We start from the raw sequence: 16,840 nt of genomic DNA on the forward strand, positions 1-16,840 counted from the left end.
CTCTGAGGTCTTTGTTTTAATTTTATCTTTGAATTTTGTGCTTTGTACGTGAAGTCTGATGAGACAGCGGAGTATGTGCTGGGGCTTAGAGCCTTGGCCTCCGCCCTGTTTCTTTTCCTGTTGCCTTCCTACCTCCCCAGGATGGGTTCTTGGCTTCCCTACTCCTCTGGCCCCTGGGACCTCGGACCCCGCACAGCAATCACTGCCACCCTCCTTCCCCCAGGGAGTACAGGCATGGGGTACATACACCCCACAGCATCTTGGGCAGCGGGTGGATGATGCCACAGGTCATTCTGCTGGCAGCGAGGCAGGGCTAAGCCTTTTCCACCCCATCCGGGTACCTAGTGCCTCCTGGTGCCGAAGGAAGTTGCAGTGCCCTTGGGGGTGGTCCATCCTCTGTGGGTTGGGGCAGTGAGCTCTTGGGATGGGGAGAGGCCTGGCTCTACTACCCTGTCGCTGCTCGGGCACAGTGCATGGGTCTGTCCAGTAGCTGGTGAGCAGAGCACTGAGTCTGAGTCTCCTGGGTCTGCACTCACCCCATGAAAATCTTTGTGCCCCAGGGAGCATGACACTGAACAGCAAATAAAAACATCGGGACAGATGAAGAGAGAGAGAGACTATAGAAGGGAAAAAAAAGCTTTATATTTTAGTACCTTTAATGGGACTTTTTATGCACTTTATGAACAAGGCGTCTCCATGTTTATTTTGTCCTGGGCCCTGCAAATTATGTAGCAGATCTGTGGTTCATCTGGGTCCACCCATCTGCTCACATTCCCCTGTCCCTCAGCCCCTCGTGGGCTCACTTCCCTCCTTCCCCAGGCGGGATCCCTGTGTCTCAGGCAAGTCTTAGCTGCTAACATCCCCCTGAACTCTGTGGTCTAGTTTGCTGTTCCTTAGGAAGCATGCAAGTTCAGTGGCACTGCTTCTTGCTGTGTATGGGGGTCGCGCACGGGAGATGTGCTCTTTTCCCCCATTGCCTATTTTTTTAAAGAAAATGAAAGGTTAGCATAACTGTTTCCAGAAGACACACTGAATCACTTAGTTGAGTCTCAGCCAGTTGCTGCAACATTAACCTTTGAAGCAAACTTCATCCAACACACAACACCAGCCTGCAAACCCCAGCCTCTTGAAAACAGTGTGCTGGGCAGCTGGTGGATACAGTGGCTTCTGCAGATTCAGCAACAAAAATGTTTTTGTAACAGGAGCAGTTTATACTTTGCAAGGAAGAGAAAGAAGTAGTTGACTTGTCTCATGAGGTTAAAAGAAAGTTGCCAATTTTTCTTTTAGTTTTATTTGTTCATTTTATTGCTCTTCTCTCCAAGCTTTAGTGAATGAGGTTGCAACGAGAGGAGCGCTCAAGGGCTTTTAGGCCAAACCCAGGGTGGCCAGAAGCTGAAATGTTGATGGGTCATTGTTTTTAGGTCCGCTCTAGATGATTTCTGGCTGAGCCAGCGTCTGGAGAATTCCAGGAATCCCCTTTCCTCTTGCGGCTGTAAGAGTTTGCAGGGATCATCTGACCTCTTTGCGAAGCTGTATGAAAAGAGATTTATTAAGGACTCTGGTGCTTGTTCTTTTTCTTTTTCAAAAAATAAATAAATTTATTTATTTGGGGCTGTGTTGGGTCTTCGTTGCTGCGCACGGGCTTTCTCTAGTTGTGGCGAGCGGGCACTGCTCTTCGATGCAGTGCGTGGGCTTCTCATTGCGGTGGCTTCTCTTTGTTGCGGAGCACGGGCTCTAGGTGCACAGGCTTCAGTTGTTGTGGCGTGTTGGGCTTCAGTAGTTGTGGCGTGTTGGGCTTCAGTAGTTGTGGCTCGTGGGCTCTAGAGCTCAGGCTCAGTAGCTGTGGCGCATGGGCTTAGTTGCTTTGCGGCATGTGGGATCTTCCCAGACCAGGGCTCGAACCCATGTCTCCTGCATTGGCAGGCGGATTCTTAACCACCGCGCCACCAGGGAAGTACGTCTGGTGCTTGTTTTGATCTCACCAATTTAACCATTGTCTGCTAATAGGTTTTTTTTTTTTTTTGAAATCTACCAGGTCTTCTGGAAAGATCCCTAATTGTCAGAGCTGGGATGACTTTGGACATCACCAGGCTCAACTCCCTTATTTTAGAAGTGATAAAACTGAGACCCAGAGAAGTCTGTCACGTGGCCCAAGGTCAGAGTGAGTTAATACGGATGCCCTGCTCCCTGGGACTGTGTGCTCCCAGCGTACGTGGAGGCTGTGGTGGTGCTGTGTGTGTGTTTTGTCTGTGTCTTCACTCTGCACCACCCTTTGTGGATGCTGGAGGATAAGCCCATAGCAAGTCATCAGCCAGGGCCCTTACTCAGCACAGGCCTTTTCTTCCCTGTGGGAATCAGCAGTTGTGATGCCCCTTCAGGGGGATCCCAGGCCACACGGCGAGCCCGTGAAGCAGGCAGTGCCACACAGCGGGGGCTTGTCTGAGGGTACCACCGTGGCCTGGGCCCTCACCCCGAGGACGTGTGACCTCGGCTTCCTCTGGCTGTGGCCTCTGCTCTGCTTTCCTTCAGCTCCCTGGCCCTGTTGTGCGTCAGGTCTGCCCCCGTCTCCCGCCCTGCCCCGCGGCAAGGTCTGGCATGGAGAGGCTCTTCTTTGGTGGCTGGCTGTGCACCCTGAGCATCTGGGCGGTGAGCACTGCTGAGAACACCTGGGCTCTCGGTACCACCACCACCAGCTGCAGGACCGTCGGTCCCCTGGTGAGCGGAATGGGCACTATGCCCGTCCCATCTGCTCATGGGACAGAGCACAAGGCGTGTGGGGCATGCGAATAAGAGGGAGGCTTGTCTACACGGATGAGGCTCTGCTCGGACCACTTGTATTTCACGCTGACTGCCCTAGAAATGTGTGGCCATTGCTTTCCTCTGAAGCGGACTTCTCCTCTTTCTCCCCTCTGCCAAAAAAAGAAAGCTGCATGAAGGAATGTACACCTACAGATGTTTCCAGACACGTATGAGCATCACCACTGTAAAAGGAGCCAGCTTTGGTGGACTCTGATGGTGGCCCAGCCCTGAGTTTGTTTTAGGTCCCCTCCTGACCGCCCCCCGCATTCCTAACTCAGGCAAATCCTGAGAGGCTAAGGCAGTCACCAGGGCCATGATCCCCCCCCACCTAAGGGTGGTTGAGGATAACCTATGACCAGGCAGTGGCTGATGACCCACGAGGAAGAATGTGCTGGGCCCTTCTGGATTCTCAGCTCTTCTGAAGAGACACACAAGGGAGAAAAGAGTCTGTTACTTCCAGTGGGCATTGCTGCATCTTTATGTCATGCCTGGAATGATTGTGGCCCTCCTGTGACCATGGGCCCAGGCTGCCGTTGATCAGACGGAAGGAAGGCAGGAGCTTCTCCTTGACTGACGTTGTCCTTGAGCCTTTGAAGGGAGCAGCCCTCTGCCATCGCGCCCGTGAGCAGGTGGATGTTCACTCCACTTTGCATTGGGTTTTTTGTTACTTGCAGCTGAAAATAAAACCCAAAAAAACCCTAATTGATGCCTCCAAATCATTTTTAGTGTTGATCTATATTTAGCCTTTATGGAAGATTCTAGGCTGAGCTGCCCTTGGGAAGGGAGATGGATTTTATCTCTTTTTACTGCTGTGTGTTCTGCTGGCTTGTGTGTTTCCCCCCACCATCAGACAGTAAGCCTGGAGGGCACGGGTGGGTTTCATTGATCTTTCATGTTCCCTGTGCCAGGCCCGTCCTCAGTGAATGTTGTTGAGAAAGTTCTCTTTCATGTAGGCAGCGTTTTGTGGGAGCGGTGATGCCAGGCCTGCTGGTTGTTGTCTGTTTGTTTGTTGGCATCTAAACGAACAGTAAGAGCCTTCTTTAATCATGCTACTCACCAACCTCTTCCAGGTTTTAGCAGTAAGTCTATCACGCCATTAGTATCCTGCCTACGGCTTGTAGTTAGTGATTTAACTCGGACGTAGAGTCCACACGCAGGACTCTTGACACCCTCGTCTGGGCTGTCTCCATCGGCCTGGCTGGCATGGCCGACGACCCGGTTGTTCTCAGGATCTGTGTTCCCTTCCAGCCCCTCTTGTTGACTCTGCTGTGAGGCCGGCATGTAGCACAAGTGAGTCACTTGCAAACCGAGGATGCTGTGCCTTTCAACGCGGACGTCCCCCTTCCCCACTGGCCTCCCAGGTTCCTCCCTCTCATGAACAAGAGCATGACCTTGAGAACGGGCAGTGTGATGGCCACACGTTGGGATGCCCCTCGTCCTGGAGGGATTGGGACAACGTGAGCTGCGCGCTCTCCTGGTGGGACCCGAGGGCGTCTGCTCCGCTCTGATCCGGAGCTCGGGGTTGAGCTTTTGCCATGTTCAAGCTCCCCATCCCGGCTTTGCTGTGTACCCGACTTGCATTTCACCCTCCCTCCCCGCCAGTGGTTGGAGAATCTGGAGACAAGGAACGGGAGCCTCACGGCCCAGTCGTCCTCCTTCCCACTCTGCTCCTCCCGGCTGCCAAGTGGAGGATGGATGTCTGTGCCTTTACTTCGTAGGCGTGTTGCGAGGCTCCTGCGAGGTGCTGAGATGTGGGCTGTTAGGAGAGGGTCGGGCATCTCCAAGACGGCCTGTGGCTGGGCCACTTCCCAGGGGGGCTCAGACAGAGTGTCTGCTGCAGGGAGCCCGGAGCCGGCTTTGATGTGGGCGGCCTGGGAACCAGCCTGCGGACAGCAGCGCGGGGTTAAACCAGGAACGGGTGGCCCCAGGGTTTCCCATCCACAGGTCAAGGCCGAGGCGTGCCTTGGCGCTTCCAGCCGTATCTGCTTTTCGTCTCCCCCCGAGTCCCCCCGTGGAGCGTGTGTCTACACAGCTGTGGAATAAAACGCTCAATTGCCGAATAGGAATTTGGCCAGCAGAGGTATAGCTGCGCCGAGCAGACAGGCCCAAGGTGAGGAGGGAGGCCGAGGTGAGCCCCACTTGGGTCTGGAGCAGGCTGGAGAGCCTGGCGCCTGTGCGGCCCACTGGCACCTGCGGGAGACGGGAGCCAAATGGCCCCCAAAAGGCATTTTGACCTCATGAAGGCTGTAAATCTGGCCTGGCCACATCTCTGCCCCACGTCACTCTCTTGCAAAGATTTCTGCCTACAATTAGAATTCACATTAACACCTACAAGCAGTGAAGGTCTGGGAGGTGGGAGACCTGTTCTCTCGTTTAGCCAGGCTGCTCGTGAGCTGTGAGAAGTCACTCCCTCTCTGAGCCTCAGTTTCCACATCTGTAAGATGGGAGGAAACATGCCCTAACTGCCAAGGGGGTCATGAAAGTGCTTTGTCACCTGGGAGGTAAAATGTCACCTGTGTCATTCCTTTCGCATCAGTCCAAGCTTCATAGTCAAGGATCCCCCTTGATACGTGTCCACTTGCTTATTTCTGTCTTATGATTGTCCTTTAGAATCTAGGAGATGTTTGAGTGAATAAAAACTTAAACAAGGTGATACTTGGTGTTGCCATCGGTGCAGGTTTGGCTAAATGACCACTTGTGATCCGAATTTCTTCCCCTTGTGTTGAAGTGCGGATTGGTCCTCGGGGGAGACTCTGGGCTCCTATCACTGGTGTCCACTTGTCCAAGCCTGCATGGTCACTACAGTGTGGTGACTTCACTGCGCTGGACCCAAGCTCATCCACAGGCTTCCCTGGGCCCCGTTACTGGCCACAGGCCTGTTCCACCCCAGTGAGTGCAGCCAGCTGAGCGGCAGGCCCTGGGTGTTCTCCTTCCCTCCTGGGGGGTCTCTCCCCTCCGTCCTCACAGCTTCTGCTCCCCAAGAACATGTGCCTCCTTTTCCCATCCCCTGGGCCTGAGCTCTGACTTGGAAGAGGGGAGTTCCAGGGAGCGCTGTCTTTGGGCCCCTCTGCCTTCTCAACCCCCTGAGACGCAGGGGCCTGGGTCTGGCCCCCTTCCTAGGGGCTGGAGTTGGAGGAACGGGGGCGGGCGGTGAGCAAATGCTCATGAGGACCCTCCGCAGTGAGTCCTGCCCTGTAACTTTCTGATGTGGTTCTCGGCTTGTGGCTGAGCTGATGTGGGCTGGGCCCGCCTTTCTGTGTTTGAACCTGAACTCTTGCCTTGAAGCTGGTGAAAAGCAACTGTAATCTTGGGCAGCCTGGCAAACCCAGCCCAGGAGCCTTCGCCACTGTGTCCCCTTGCCCACCCCCCAAGCCCAGCCCTGAAAGCAGTCCCTGGGCCCTGAAGGAATGCTAGTGTCCCTGGCGGGCCTCCCCACAGTGGTCAGTGCTCATCACTGGCCCTGACTCCTGCCCACCCACCCGCTGTGGCTACTGGATGAAGTCATTCCTGGCAGGGGCGGCTGGCGCGGGCCCAGGGTAAACAGGCCACGCTGAGCTCATTGGCGTGCTTCTGGATGAGCTCGGGGAGTGGGGACTGCAGGCTGCCCCCTCCAGAGCAGTACCACACACGCCAGCCTCAGGTGACCGCAAGGGCAAAGTGTCACTGTCAGGGCAGGCCTGTGCCACCAGCCTCCTCCTAGTGGAGGGCTGGGTGACATGCGCTACTTTGTGGGAGTTTCGTTGGTGGGGTTTCCCGCATTGAGACTGCACAGACCCTGATACTAATAACAATAACCAACACCTCTGATGCTTACGTGTCCCAGTTATGTGGTGCTTAACTGAGCCAGGTGCTCTTCAAAGAGCCATTCTGGTCTCAAGTCACTTAATTCTGACAACACACCAAAGAGATATGTGTGCCGCGTTATTCCCGTTTTCCAGGTGAGAACACTGAGGACCAGAGTGGCTGTAAGCTTGAGCCAGGATCTAATCAGGCTGCCTGGTCCCAGGTCCGTGCTCTTCACTGGGGCACTCTTCTAGGCTTCTCAGTACCTGTGATCTGAGGGGCATCCCTTCTCATGCAGCCCCTTAAAGGTTTAGGTCTTGGATCCCTTCTTCAATATCCCTTCTTCCTCCTTGAGTTTTCTGACCCAGCTTGTTCCTGACCAGCATCTTCCTTATTTGGGGTCACAGGGGGTTCTTTGTGACTCGGTGCTTTGTGGTGGATGAGAGTCTGGGTTCGGGGTTGCACTTTTAAATCCCTGGCTGGTCTCAAGTCACCCAGTTGCTTGGAGTCTCAGTGTCTTCATCTGTCAAATGGGCTGAGTGATCTCCCCATCTCATCAGCTGGCGTCTGCTTCATCCCGGCGAAGGAAGTGCTAAGTAACCGCTGGTTTCCACCCCCTGCACCCTCCCAGCCTCCTCTCCTCTTTCCTTCTTTTTCGAGGTGGACGAACATGAGGACTCTTACCTCGCAATTAGCACTAGGCCTGGGCCAGCTCTTTGCTTTCTGGGCTGGTCCACACTGTTCAGAGTAGCTGCTCATTTTGTCTCAGAAAACAAAGGAGAAAGGAACTCGGAGGTTTGCCTGGCTCCAGGGAGGAAGGGAGGGAGGAGAGCTTAGAGCCTTCTCAGATGGAAGCCCAGCTCAGCCCTAGTGACGAGAGCTGGCTTTATTTTGTCCAGTTTTGGTTTGAAGAGTAGTTTGGGGCTTCTGACTCTGCCTGGCCCTCACAGGGCATCGGGGATCAACCAGCCTTTGTTGGGTTAATCAGCCCGCCAGGGACGGGAGCAGAGGTGGTTGATGCAAGACCTTTCCAGGCAAGGAGAGAGCCCACCTCTTGGGTCTTGGCATCTCGGGGCCCTGGATGCCCTGTTGCCCCCAGCCCCACCCCTGCCCCTCCCCAGGATTGCATGTGCTTAGCACAGAGATGCACCGGACGGAGTCAGGGCAGCTGCAAGCCCACAGAGCCCCTGATTCTTCAGAACCCAGGAGGGACGAGCCTATGATAAGTGGGGGGGGTGGGGTGGGGGGTGGGCTCTGGATCCTTCCCGGTGGCTCTCTAAGAGTGCTGCGGTCAGGCTTGCCCCCAGTCCTAAACCTGTCCCCTCTGTCTCCTGGCCTCCGGATTTCAGAGCAAGTCTGTGCTGATAGCTTCAAGATGTGCTGAGACCCTGAGCTGGCCTCCAGTGTCCGTCCCACGTCTTCCTTGGCGTGTGGCAGTGGCAGTGCGCACTTGACTTGCAGCAGCTTACGAGGAGGCACTGATTATCTTGGGTGGGAGGGAAGATAGTCCTCAGCCGGGAAGGGATGCTAGGCCTGACCTCGGTTTCCTGCAAGGCCTGGTGGGTATGAGCGGTGTCCCTTACCTGGCGCTCCACGACATCTGTGCGTTTATCCGTTCTGTTCGCTTAACCAAATGCAGCAACGCCAACCTTGTGTTTCCAGGGAAAGCTGCCCGTGCTACTGCTTGGCCGCTCCTCGGAGCTGCGGCCCGGAGAGTTCGTGGTTGCCATTGGAAGCCCGTTTTCCCTTCAGAACACTGTCACCACTGGCATTGTCAGCACCACCCAGCGAGGAGGCAAAGAGCTGGGGCTCCGGAACTCGGACATGGACTACATCCAGACAGACGCCATCATCAACGTGAGCCCTCTCCGCTGCAGGGTCGTGTGGGCTTTTGGAAAGCTGGGCTGGGCTTAGGAACCAGGGCTGGAGTCAGGATCCTCAAGGTGCTTTCAAGGATCTCCTAAAGCAGATGAGGCAGAGGGCTGGTCCTCAGCCTGTTGGCAGTCTCCGGGGACTCCTGTGACGGGAACTTGAGATTTGCCAAAGTTTGCAGCCCGCAGGAGCTCTCCATGCCCCCTGCCGCCCTGCCCCAGGGTCAGCCACCCCTGGCTGGAGCTGCTTGTTCAACTTCGTGGCAGGAGGGATGCTCACCTCAACACAGTCTCTGTAGCCCCGAGAGGAGTTTGCATTGCCTTGTGGGGGGAGCGGTCTGTGCATCAGGCCGACCCATTCGATGTCTAATGAGGTCAAGGATTATCACACACAATCTCATCAATGGGATCTTTTTTAAGTCACATTTTTCCACTTCAGCTGTTTCCCTATAGGATTAACGTTTCTAAAAAGCATTTCCCCCTACATCTATCTAATAAATAAGAAACACAGCGTGTCTTGTGCACTCGCTGCGTCTGGTAGGCTTTTTTCCCAAACTTTCTTGTGATCTTCATGAAGTAATGGAAATAGAGCAAGCCATGTGGATTTCCAGGCCAAGCAGCAAAGTAGGGGGTCACATAGATATAGGGGGGGCAGTTTTGAAGATTTGAAATACTGTGATACTGGAGCAAGTGGGCAGCCAGCCTATTGCCAAGACAAGGAAGATGTGTTGGGTGTTTTGGGAATTTGTAGTTGGCCTTTGGGAATTTGTAGTTGGCAAAAAAAAAAAAAAAAAATCCATCCATCTATCTACCTATCTATCTATATCTATCTATATCCCCTTTATGGCACGTCTAAAACTTTCTGAAAATTGTTTAAGGTCCTTTTTTTCCCAGCAAAATACTAGGTAGACAGGAACAAAACTCCGGCAAGAACTTGCACTCAGGGACCTGCCAGGCAGAGAACTAGATTGGACCATGTAATGACATAAACTCATAACCTTTTCGTTTTTGCTTAATTTCAGTATGGAAACTCCGGAGGCCCATTAGTAAACCTGGTAAGGCCTTTAAAAAATCTGCGTACATGTCTTTTTCTTCCTTTTGGTTTCTTTTCACACATGAACTTGCCAAAGCGCATTATCTAATTCTTTTAAAGTGAAATCTGTGACTGTACTGTACCTTGCAGATTACTCTTCTTATCTTTTCTGCAAAGAGTAAGGCATGATGGAGTTTGGATTGGAACTGCTATGCCAGCAGACATGCTTATGTTTCAAAGTTACAAGTAAAGGCATTGGAATTCAGGTCCAATCCAGGAGTGGTTAAAGGAGTGGGTCTTTATTTTGAAGGTGTCAGCAGTTCTGGCCTGTCCCTACGCTGCCTAAGGAGCTGGCATGGCTCATCCACAGGGTTTGTCTTGGCCAGGGGCCCTCCTCTAAGACCAGGCTGGAATGAGGAGTTACCCTGCTCACAAAGATGTCACCTAAGTTTATATTTTATTTAAGCAAAAAAGGGAAGCCTTAGAATCAGACAGTCAGAGCCAGGGTGCAGCTCAGGGTCACCCATCCCAACTCTCATTTACAGGTGATGAAATCGAGGCCTTGTTTAGCAAAGCGCAGGATGGCAGTGCCTTCTTGAGGTCCCTCTGAGTCGGGCTCAGCACTACGGGAAATGTGCAAGAAGTGACTTAAACTCTCCTGGCAGTTTTCTGTTCTAAGTCCGAGTTGAACGACCCTTTAACAATAGTGTTCAGAATAATGGTTGGATGGTGTGAGGCAAGACTGCTATACCAGGATTGTTCCCTATGGTGTGGCATTCACTGAACTGTGAATTTATCTTGAATTGAAGCACACCCTGTAGACTGGCTTCCTCCATGATTTAAAGCTAGTCTGTGACAAGCAGAGGCAGTGAGATGCGATTGTGAGCCCTCTGCCTCCCCGAAGTGCCCCGGAGTCAGCTTGGAAGTGAGACTTTGTTTTGCTGATGATGAAGTCCGTCCACCCTAAGCGCTAAGGTTGTTTCTCCCTGACGTCAGCAGAGGAATCTTTTTTTTTTTTAAATAAATTTATTTATTTATTATTTATTTTTGGCTGTGTTGGGTCTTCATTGCTGCACACTGGCTTTCTCTAGTTGTGGCGAGCGGGGGCTACTCTTCGTTGCAGTGTCCAGCTTCTCATTGCTGTGGCTTCTCTTGCTGCGGAGCACGGGCTCTAGGCACTCGGGCGTCAGTAGTTGTGGCACGCGGGCTCAGTAGTTGTGGCACTCGGGCTCAGTAGTTGTGGCTCGAGGGCTCTAGAACTCAGGCTCAGTAGTTGTGGCGCACGGGCTCAGTTGCTCCGCGGCATGCGGGATCTTCCCAGACCAGGGCTCGAACCCGTGTCCTCTGCATTGGCAGGCGGATTCTTAACCACTGCACCACCAAGGAAGTCCCAACAGAGGAATCTTAAGATCACTGGAAATGGGGGAAACAGGAAGGTGTGGACAGCCATCTAAAGGACTCTGGGGCTTTTGGAAGCATATTCCATGCCAAAGGAGCAAATGTGCATTTTGAAACTGTCTGTCGTGTCTGTTGCTGTGCTTTCGGCGTGGTGATCACTCAGCTCTGAGTCGAGTGGGTGTCGATTCTTCCGTTGCTGAGATTGGCTTACGCTGCCCAAGTCGGGCCTCTCCCTCTACGACCCAGGAGCCCCCTCCCTCCAGCTCCCCCCACCTCACACATTTCTCTGAAGAAGCTCCAAGCCTCCTTTCTTGCAAATTCTCCACTCTCTATCGGTGCATATCTTCAGGTGAACCTTCATGGATTCAGTAAGCTGTTTCCATCTTGCTTTTCAGGATGGTGAAGTGATTGGAATTAACACACTGAAAGTGACAGCTGGTATCTCCTTTGCAATTCCATCTGATAAGATTAAAAAGTTCCTAACGGAATCCCACGACCGACAAGCCAAAGGTAGAGCACGTGCCCCGCGGGGACTTGGGTCGGGGAAAATGACGCCCTGAAGGTCAGAAGGGAAAGGAACACACGCTATTAAGCCCATGGTATTAGGTCATAGGTGTTGGACTATTTTCAACCTATGATCATGAATGTGTCATATGGTTCAATCTGGCATGTACCGGGCATGATCCTGGGTGATTTCTGTACATCATTTCACTTCATTATTCATTATGTCATTTAATTCCTTTGCGTGAGCAGGTGGGAATTATTAGTCCCATCTTATGGATGAGAAAACTGAGATTCATGGAGCTCATTCCTTCCACAAATGTTTATTGAACCTTCTGCTCGAGTCAGGCTGGGGGTTTGAGGCTCAACAGGGTCCCTTGCAGGTGTGATGTTTACCTTCTACCTGGGGAAGAGAGGAGGCAGGTAGGACCCCAGTCAGGATTTGAACCACAAGCCGAGCGCATCCCGCTATGGTCCTGACTCTACACAGCAAACTGGGGGATTGGACCCCATGGCTCGTGGTGTACCCGGCACAGCCGCCAACTGGGCTGACCTTCTGTTGTCCTTTCCAGGCAAAGCCATCACCAAGAAGAAGTATATTGGCATCCGCATGATGTCACTGACATCCAGGTGGGTAACAGAATGTCTGTGTCTGTCTGTGTCTTAAATTTAAAACAAACCTGAACTTCAGAAGACTCTCACTGGTACCCCTAAAAGGGAAACCTTACTTTGCTTCAAGACAGCTCAGTTTCTGGTTACAGTTAAGTAACATTAGGAAAGAGAGGAGGACCGTTAGCCTTGGCCTCTTGTTTTATCCTTCATGTTTGTTTCTGGGTTCTGAGCAGGCCCTTCCTTCTGGAAGATTCCATTCTTCTTGGAAGGCAGGCCTGAAGAGCCGGGGTGTTCGTCACTCCCCCATGCCTTCCTTTCACCACTTGCTCTGTTGAAACTCACATTCCAGGAGTGCCCCGAACACCTCCCTCAGCCCCAGAGCGCCCTGCCTTCCCTCAGCCCCAGAGCGCCCTGCCTTTCCTCAGCTCTGCCGCCTGTGGCCTGAGGCTCCTGGAAACACCTCCCTCAGCCCCAGAGCGCCCTGCCTTTCCTCAGCTCTGCCGCCTGTGGCCTGAGGCTCCTGGAATGCCCGTCAGGCCCAGCATGACTGATGGGCTTGTTTTTCCCGAGCTGGTGGAAGTTGTGGTATGTGACTGCCAGACTCATAACGTACTGGTATTTTAACCTTGATGAAAACATCTGGTGTAATCGTAGGAGTCCTGGTACCTAAGGGCTCGCTTGAAACTCTTGTAGGTAAAGTTGGCAAGGAGCAGAACATACTGATATAAATATTAATGTATTAATTATTGTAGTTAATTAGCTATTAATTGTGAACACACGACAGTAGTTTAGACACATGTAATAAATGGTGGTACCTTTCTCAGCTGGCTTGCCAAGACTGAAACGTGCATCGGGTCTTGTTTGGGAACTCTGAGAGGTGAAGGCGTAAGGAAGGAATACGGGCCCTGGGGTCCAGCTTCCTGGGTTCTTGTCCCAGCTCTACTGTTTCCTGGCTTGTGACCTTGGGATGACTTGACCCCTGAGTGCCTCAATTTCCTCCTCTCCGGAATGAGGATAACTGTGCAGGCATGTTGGTATGTGGTGAGGACTGAGTGATTTCATGTGTATCAAAGCTTGGATGAATGGGTGGTGGCAGTGGTCACTAGCCACGGCGTCCCCGCCCACTATTTATCACGTGCTTGGCACTGGGCCAGGTGCTGGACCTAGATGGTCTCATCGGGTCCTCACGACAACCCCATGTCGTTATCCCTGTTTTACAGGTGAGAAAACTAAGGCACAGAGAGGTTAAGCACCGCCCAAGATCACACAGTCAGGAAGCGGCAGAGCTGGGGCTCCAAAGCAGGCCCACCACTATATTGTACTGACTCCTCAAGTGGTAGCTACTATCAATTAATAATAATAATGATAAAACACCTCCCTTGCTGTTATCCAGTAACTCTAGGAAATAGGCAATTTGAAGCAGAATCAAAATCCCTGGAGGAATTTTACGTTAGAATCAGGGAAGGAGAAGCGGGGCAGGAGCCCCGTTGTTACCTAACAGTAATACAGGTACGTTTGTCCTGAGCAGCAAAGCCAAGGAGCTGAAGGATCGCCACCGAGACTTCCCAGATGTGCTTTCAGGAGCGTATATCATCGAAGTCATTCCTGATACCCCCGCAGAAGCGTGAGTGAGAATTATTTTCCCTTTTCCTAATATCCTTGTGTTTCCTGAAGGTAGGGGGCAGGGGGCTGTTCTTTTCATATCAGCTCAGGTGATTGTGAGAATCCTTGACAAAATTGTCGGACGTCCCTGGTCGACTCTGCCAGTCAGGACTTCCAACCTGGTTCAGCTCAGGACTCGTCAGCAAAAGGTTGCTTCCTATCTTCAAAAGTCCTCTTGAGGAGGGGTATCAGATGGAAAGAGTGATGTCGGACTTGTTATGAGTCTCCAGAACAGGCCTGGCTGGGGAAAGAGGCTTGAAGGAGCAATGTCCCGGAGACCCCGAGCAGCGGTCCTGTCCTAGGCTGCTGGAGGCGTCTCCTCCTGAAGCCTTCGCTAATGATGTCTGTTATCAGTCAGGCCGTACTTATCCACACCTCTAGAAAAATAACCCAGGGGACGTCAAAATAACATGAAAAGAAGTAGGTCAACTAACAATCAGGGTCTGTTACCTGTATCGACGAAATATCCAGAGAGAGGTGCTAGACCAGGGAGGGGCCAGCACACTGTTTCCTGGGAACCAGCTCTGGAAGAATAGATTTTGCATTTTTAAGTGGTTGAAAAAATTTAAATGAGAACAGTATTTTAGGACACATGAAAGTGATGTGAAATTCAAATTCCAGTGTTATGTAAATGAAGTTTTACTGGGTCACGGCCATGCCCAATAGATTATATATTGTCTGTGGTGGCTTTTGGACTACCACGGCGGCGTTGAGTTGTTGTGATGGAGACCATCTGGCCTGCAAAGCCTAAAATATTTCCTATCTGGCCATGTACAGAAAAAGTTCGCTGACTCCTGTGCTAGGCCATTAAGAACCATAACCGCTTATTGGACACTGTCATATAGAAGAGCTACAGTCCCAGCAACAGCACAAAGCAGGTGTCTCACAGTAGAGCCATCAACCCATCCCCGTAGGAGCTGCTCTCTGAGTTGTAACACCCATTACAAGCAAGTTGGCCACGGTCCTGGTACATGGTAGATGGTACATCCTCATCTCCTTTGGAGTCCATCTATGATAAGATCATACAAGTGCTGGTAGGCATTTCTACAATGGACATGATTGATGGTGTGGCCTAAAAACCTCAAAAGGAAATAACGCAACCCATGGGTGGTTTAAGCCAGTCTCACATAAGTTAACTATTACCCCACCCTGTTTGCTCTGGGCTTTTAGGTCCTAAACTGTGCCTCTGTTGATGTACAGTTGATCACCTTTCGTGGCAGTTAGACCAGGAGGAATGGAAACATTACAATCGCATTTCCCTTTGTGTTGCAGTGGTGGGCTCAAGGAAAATGATGTCATCATTAGCATCAATGGACAGTCCGTGGTCTCCGCCAACGACGTCAGTGACGTCATTAAGAAGGAAAGCACCCTGAACATGGTTGTCCGCAGGGGCAATGAAGACATTATGATCACCGTGATTCCCGAAGAAATCGACCCGTAGGCAGAGGCATGAGCTGGACTTCATGTTTCCCTTAAAGACTCTCCAGTGGACGATGCATGATGCCTCTGGGCTGGTGGCACTGGATGCCCAAGACTTTTGTCCGCCATGTTGCTTGTTCAGCAGAAACACTGGCCAGCAGAATCCTTCTTGATAGGTCGTAGGCAAAGCCAGTGTAACGTTGTAAACCCGCAGGCAGAAGCTCGCCCTTCTGTATCGTATGTACGCAGCGTGCTTTTTCTTGCCAGCTTGGACTGCTCCTGCTTGGACAGTCGACGTTTGTCTCCTTCTTTAACCGAGTCATCATCTTAGTCTAGCTAAGCCTGTTGCTATAACGTGTAGGTAAGAGGAAGGTCCCACGGGAGCCAGAATGGTACCAGGCGTGCTTATGCTTTCCTCCTAGTCAGCATCCAGAGGAGGGAGTTGCCGAGACCACGGGAGGGTGAACACTGGCTTCCAAAATGGCCAAAGTTGCCTCTTTTAGGAACCTCTTCAGAACTGGGAGCACAGTGACTTGGAGTTTGAGCTATTAAAATACTTCTTCATACTTTGCTTTCTGGCGTCCTTCTTTGCTGGGAACGGCTGGTTGGAGTCTCTTTGAATTGAGTATAATGTCAACGGCCTGCTCGTTGCACCACGTTTTCCCTGCTGGTTGAGCTTGAGGTCGCACCAGTTATTTCAGAATCATCCCGGGGGTTTACCGGTGCTGTGAACACTGTGCCTGGCCACCCTGGCTTCATGAAAGCGGCCTGAGGTCAGTTGCCCTTGAACCTGGAGCTTTTCAAACTAAAGAGAGGCTGTTAACTCCACACACCGTGCAGTAAGTCCGCAAAGATTTTCTGGACCTCTGCTGTGTGCCAGGCAAGGCACAGGGCCGAGGGTAGAGGGGTGAATGCAGAGCGGGACCCCAGAGCTTCCGTTGAGGAACTAGGTCTCTTTCTGAAAGGGAGATGGTTCAGGAGACCAGGATGCGACCCGAGAACAGTCCTGAGTCTTCAGAAGGCGCAAGTTGAAGCTGGTTCCAGCTGCCTGGGGCTCTGAAATAGATCTTAAACCTTGTGGGGCTCCCCTCGATGTGTCCTTGAACAGACGCGGCCTTAAGGGGCTGTGGGCACTTTTAGCTCCGTGAAAGCTTCCAGGAGTTTGGGAAGCTGGACCCATGAATATGGCGGCCAGACTTTAGCTTGGAACTTTGCACAGGCCTGAGTGCCTGCGGGGAAGCGCCCACCACAGAGGACCCTGCTTACGCCCAGAGCAGAGCCTAAAGGCTTTCTAAGTGTCAGCAGTCAAGAGGGGGGCCTCGGACAGGAGGGAGGTTCAGTTCCGTAGACTGAGAGCTTAATCCTTCCTCGACCACGAGATCTCTAGGAGCAATTCGTAACTGGAGAGGCTGTGGGAGGTGAAAGGCGGCAGCGGAAAGGAGGCGCAGCAAAGCCAAGCCCTCGTCAGTACTGACGCTCGGCAGGCGAGCCGCCTGTGCTCTGCTGAGCGCAGTGCGTCCCTCTGCTCTCTGCTTAGATGACCTTGTAGAGTCAGGAAGGAGCCCGTAAACGCTTTCCCTCCTGGCATGGGTTTTGCGTTCCCCTGCCTCCTCATTAAAGGTGGTGACTCAGAGGATGGCCTGTGGCTTCAGGGGTTCATCCTCAGCTGTTTTGCCCGTGGGCCTGCTCCTCTGGTGGTCCCCGGGGCCGAGATGCTGCCACAGGTGGGGAGGACGTGCTGGGTGGCATTGAGGTCAGAGCC

General features: G+C 52.3%; 1 protein-coding gene across 1 annotated transcript in view; it reads left to right on the top strand.

Moving 5' to 3' along the window:
* Positions 1-15,644, top strand: part of HTRA1 (HtrA serine peptidase 1) — a 57,613-nt gene extending 41,969 nt beyond the window's left edge. The window contains exons 4-9 of the mRNA XM_060126118.1: positions 8,245-8,439; positions 9,476-9,508; positions 11,280-11,394; positions 11,958-12,015; positions 13,526-13,621; positions 14,932-15,644. Of these exons, the coding sequence (XP_059982101.1) occupies positions 8,245-8,439; positions 9,476-9,508; positions 11,280-11,394; positions 11,958-12,015; positions 13,526-13,621; positions 14,932-15,100 (666 nt within the window). The 3' untranslated portion in view covers positions 15,101-15,644. The remainder of the gene's footprint in view (positions 1-8,244; positions 8,440-9,475; positions 9,509-11,279; positions 11,395-11,957; positions 12,016-13,525; positions 13,622-14,931) is intronic.
* The last annotated feature ends 1,196 nt before the right edge of the window (positions 15,645-16,840 follow it).

This window comes from Lagenorhynchus albirostris, chromosome 16, assembly GCF_949774975.1.
Source record: "Lagenorhynchus albirostris chromosome 16, mLagAlb1.1, whole genome shotgun sequence".
Taxonomy (NCBI): Eukaryota; Metazoa; Chordata; class Mammalia; order Artiodactyla; family Delphinidae; genus Lagenorhynchus; species Lagenorhynchus albirostris.